General features: G+C 38.5%; 1 protein-coding gene across 1 annotated transcript in view; it reads right to left on the bottom strand.

The window, feature by feature from the left end:
- The window catches only part of LOC106868257 (uncharacterized), a 207,241-nt gene that overhangs the window by 120,180 nt on the left and 81,563 nt on the right, over positions 1 to 5,498 (bottom strand). Inside the window, exon 5 of the mRNA XM_052970932.1 lies at positions 3,654 to 3,872. Within this exon, the coding sequence (XP_052826892.1) occupies positions 3,654 to 3,872 (219 nt within the window). The remainder of the gene's footprint in view (positions 1 to 3,653; positions 3,873 to 5,498) is intronic.

A 5,498-nucleotide genomic window follows, 5' to 3' on the forward strand; every position in this document is an offset into this window, starting at 1 on the left:
ACTTATTCTTTGTAAGCCTAGTACTTATTCTATCGGTCTCTTTTTGCCGAACCGCTAAGTTACGGGGACCTAAGCACACCAGCATCGGTTGTCAAGCGATGTTGGGGGGACAAACACAGATACACAACATATACACACATACATATATATATATATATACATATATACGACGGGCTTCTTTCAGTTTCCGTCTACCAAATCCACTCAGAAGGCTTTGGTCGGCCCGAGGCTATAGTAGAAGACACTTGCCCAAGGTGCCACGCAGTGGGACTGAACCCGGAACCATGTGGTTCGTAAGCAAGCTACTTACCACACAGCCACTCCTACGTCTATATATATATATATATATTTAAATTTTTACATTTAAGTGAGAGATTTGACGCTAATATCCATTATCAATGTAATTTATTCCTGTCAACATTTCTTTATAAAGCTATATTTGACCGTCAAGTTTAAGTCAAACATATAAGTTGCCATACACGTCTTCGGGAAATAATCTTTTAGAACAAACAAACAAATAAAGAAATCAAACAAAAAATCAAAATTTGGAGATCAATACCGTATTTCTAGATTTCTTCCATATTTAAATTTATCGTTACATGGCTATATATATGTACTTATTTTAGTCATTTGACTGTGGCCATGCTGGAACCTCACCTTTAGTCGAACGAATCGACTCCAGGACTTATTCTTTGTAAGCCGAGTACTTATTCTATCGGTCTCTTTTGTGGGTTAGAGTCGAGTGCGATGATAGCAGGGGCGTATATTCCGGGTGTGCTGCACACCCATCGAAAATATTAACCTTATTAATTTAATCACAAACCTTAATGGAAAACTGTTTTTACACGCGGTGGAGTCGCGTGGCTTAGTGGTTAGAGTGTCAGCACCATGATCGTAAGATGGTGCTTTCGATTCCTTGGACCGGGCGACGCGTTGTGTTCTTGAGCAAAACACTTCATTTCACGTTGCTCCAGTCCACTCAGCTGGAAAAATTGAGTGACGCTGCGATGGACTGGCGTCCCGTCCAGCTGGGGGACACATACGCCATTGAAACCAGGAAACCGGGCCCATGAGCCTGGCTAGGCTTTAAAAGGGCGCAAGTGGAGGCGCAGTGGCCCAGTGGTTAGTGCAGCGGACTCGCGGTCGGAGGTTCGCGGTTTCGATTCCCAGACCGGGCGTTGTGTGTGTTTATTGAGCGAAAACACCTAAAAGCTCCACGAGGCTCCGACAGTGGGTGGTGGTGACCCCTGTTGTACTCTTTCTCACACTCTTTCTTCTTGTTTCTTGAGTAAAAAGCTGCGATGGACTGGCGCCCTGTCCAGCTAGGGAGGAACACATACACCATGGAAACCGGGAAACCGGCCCTATGCTCCACAAGGGTCTAAGTGGATTTCCAGTTCTTACACCCATGCTTATAATTTGGTGGCATTGGGTGTGGCAGCACACCCAATACAGCAACCACCATACCCCACGGGTTGATAGATGCGTCACATATCTCGTGAAATTTATAGGACGTATATGGCATTGTTCCATCGTTATGTTTTACAATGTTGTTGATACATGGAATCACTGATTCTAGCAAGAGTTTTGTAGCTGTGTTTATATCTTATACATCATGTCCATAAAATATCTTTACAATGTCAACACTTGAATTGAATTGTGGAAGTTGTCAGGATAATATACGAACACTCTGTATAGTCTTAACGCACAGGCAGCTCTGACATGATTCCTTAGAATTTTCCAGCTGCAGTTTCTTGTTTTAAGAACCTTAGGAAGCTTCAATTAAATCGACCTCAGTATTTGACAGGTAGTTTATTTTATCAGCTGCTATAAGATGTAAAACAAAGTTGATATTGGCGGTAAATGTATGGGAAAGAGATGAAACTGAATACAGCTTATATAATTCATCTGTAAAGTGATATATCTTCCTCGACCATGTATAATTCCCGATAACAATGGTAACGAGACATTAAGATAAAACTACGACAATGAAAACAGGATCTATATCATATTATATGGTTCGGACATTTCATCGTGATGCACTGCCATGACAAATGACATTAGTCAGGCATTTTCCATGAGAATGTATGCAGACACCTTTAAGTACGAGTTTTACATAAGTCACTGACGTATTGTTTTGCGGCATTCATGAATGGTACCGTGCGTTTGCTAAAGATGTTTCTTTATGTCAAACAAAAGCAATGGTATGACACACATTCATATCTATCTATCTATCTATCTATCTATCTATCTATCTATCTATCTATCTATCTATCTATCTATATGAATACACACACACACACACACACACACACACACACACACACACACACACACACACACACACACACACACACACACATAAATTAGTAACTTAGATTGGTTTCGGCCATTATCGGCCCAAACCATGACTAACTCAGTAGCACCATCTGGAAAAGTCTTAGTTAATTATTTCGGGACAACATGGACCACTCAAGCAGAAAGTTGTTGATTGCGATGTATCCAGGTATAGGTGGTTTATCCGGTATTTTCTGGAGGAATTTGCCAGGTACCGTTTGAAAGTTGTGGGGTTTTTCCTTAATTTCTTTCGGGATAACACTGAAAGGTGCAGGACCATTTGCAGTGAAGAAATTGTGTCGCAATGTTCTTATGTGATGTGATCACGACATTTGTAGGGGACGCATTGGCCGGGGAGCCTAATCTTGGGTGAATTGTAAACGTAATACCGATAACATTTGGATAATATTGGTGGAATATTTTCTACATGGTGCAAATAATGTATCGCTTACGGCGGCGTTGCAGAGAATAGAGCTTCAGCTGTTTAAGTCGAGCTCAATAATCAAGTCTCATCATGCTATTTCTTTTTGTTTGTGATTGATCTTTGTGGGGCTTCGATATATATATATATACTTTATTTAAAAGCAGCAGAAATATAACAAAAAAACTGTTACTCTGAGTTTCACGTTCCCGTTCATCGGACAGTTTTGTTAGAAAAATTTTTCTAACAAAACTGTCCGATGAACGGGAACGTGAAACTCAGAGTAACAGTTTTTTGTTATATTTCTGCTGCTTTTAAATAAAGCATATTACTCTACCTCTGGTATTTGAGTACTCTTTTTTCCACCTTGTTGCACATTTCATGTGCTTACTCCGGTATATATATTCGTAAAACAAAGGAGACCAATACGTGTCAGAAACTAAATAGCTTGTAGTTTTTAACTAGTTATTTACAGATATGCACATTAACCCATTACCTACCAGTGATCTCATATGAGATCACTTAAAAATTACAAATTTCGTAATTATCTGTCAATATTTACACATATCTAACCGTTTTACTATATCTACTAGGTATATTTCTCTGATATTCAAATGAAGTTTGCTAATTTTTCACCCAATATCTCGCTTATTTCTATTTAAAATGCTATTTTGAAATGTTATTTTGAAATGTTATTTTGATCATTCCAGCGTGTTTCTAAGGCTGTTTTATGCTAGAAATCAAAGTTTCATAAAAATATTCCAGTTAATAGAATTATGGGAGGTAATGGGTTAAGTATGCCAAGAAATAAATCAAAACGTGAAACAATGACTACAACAAAAGAGTATACAAATTAAGACAAAAATATGGAAAATAGTTGGAATTAACAACAAACCTTTTGAACAGGCTGTCATTTCACAGACGAAGACCTTAGCTAGGTCGCATTTAGTAAACGACCACTTGTAGTTTTGCCCGCTTTGGCTAACGGCACTACATTTTCCTTTATCCACATTTGGTTGGTAGTTGTTCCAGAAACCAGTCTGGGTATTGCTAGGAGAGTCCTTTCCCCAATACGCCGTTTCATTTGAGTGGATGACGCCTAAACGATTGAATCCTGAAATATAAATATGATTTGTTGTTTTATATAACGAAAGTTAATGCTATACTCATCCATCCATCCATCCGTCCATCCGTCCATCCATCCATCCATCCATCCATCCATACATACATACAAACATACATGCAATACATGCATACGTAAGGATATGTAACACACTACCTAGATACCAATCTTGAGGAATTAGGCTTCTCAAAACCAGAAAGGAGAAAGATAATTCGAAGACTACAGATCCAAGCAATCACTGGAACTGTAAAAATCTGTAAAACTTTCCAGAAGTTTATCATTTAAATATATATGAGCATGTCTAGATATGCAACTATATGCACGAGAATACATATATAAAGCAAAACATACAAATCTGCACACATACATACTTACATAGAAACAAAAATTCCCTGTTGTTGATGTTGAAATTCCAACGAAGGAACCTTGGATCTAGGTTAGAAACTGGTTCTTTCTCTATCGGCAAGAAATATTGAAATAAAACAGAACAATGACGTACAAGCACACATGCACACACACACACACACACACACACACACACACACACACACACACACACACACACACACACACACACACACACACACATGCATGTGTATACGCACATACATACACAAACACACACACATCCTACACACACAGGCTACAAACAACACAGTAAGCAAATACAGAGAAGTGTATAATCCGATGCAGTTGAAATCGAACAAATCTAATTAGTAGTGATAATTTCATTAGGAGTAATAATTTTATGGATATCAACTGGTAAAATATATTCGTCATGCCTCCTGACTTTATATTATATTATATTCCACATAATACATACATACATACATACATACATACATACATACATACATACATACATACATACATACATGATGATGGCCGTCCATTCGTGACCGAGGAAGACCATTGCCGACCTTCAGGAACATTGTGCGCTCTAGGACTAACTTATATTTTGCATTTGCGGCTCCGTTGGTGGCTAATGAGCCCTGCTCTTGACAAGCATACACGACTGCAAACATTGCAGACCAAGCTTTCCCCATTCACTATACAAGCCGTGGGCTTTCGCGCAGCTCGCTTAAGTTATTCATGCTGGATACGTACTCTCTCAAAAGTGTCGATCCCTCCTTAACGTGCTTCCTCCATCTGTGGCAATGACAGGTATTGTTCTACATACATACATACATACATACATTTCATATCTTATCTATAATAACTATTACTTAAACATTTTCTCGCACCGTCTCTGATGAAGGGATATATAAAGTATCCCGGAAACAGCTGTAAGACCTTATCTTTATAAATGTTCTGGAAACTATTCACAGCCTTGAATTTTTTATCTCATTCTGTTAATTTCTATCTATCTATCTATCTATCTATCTATCTATCTATCTATCTATCTATCTATCTATCTATCTACATATGAGTGGCTGTGTGGTAAGTAGCTTGTTTACCAACCACATGGCTCTGGGTTCAGGCACTTTGGGCAAGTGTCTTCTACTATAGCCTCGGGCCTACCAAAGCCTTGTGAATGGATTTGGTAGATAGAAACTGAAAGAAGCCCGTCGTATATATGTATATATATATATATATATATGTGTGTGTGTGTGTATG

Source organism: Octopus bimaculoides, chromosome 9 (assembly GCF_001194135.2).
Source record: "Octopus bimaculoides isolate UCB-OBI-ISO-001 chromosome 9, ASM119413v2, whole genome shotgun sequence".
Lineage (NCBI taxonomy): Eukaryota > Metazoa > Mollusca > Cephalopoda > Octopoda > Octopodidae > Octopus > Octopus bimaculoides.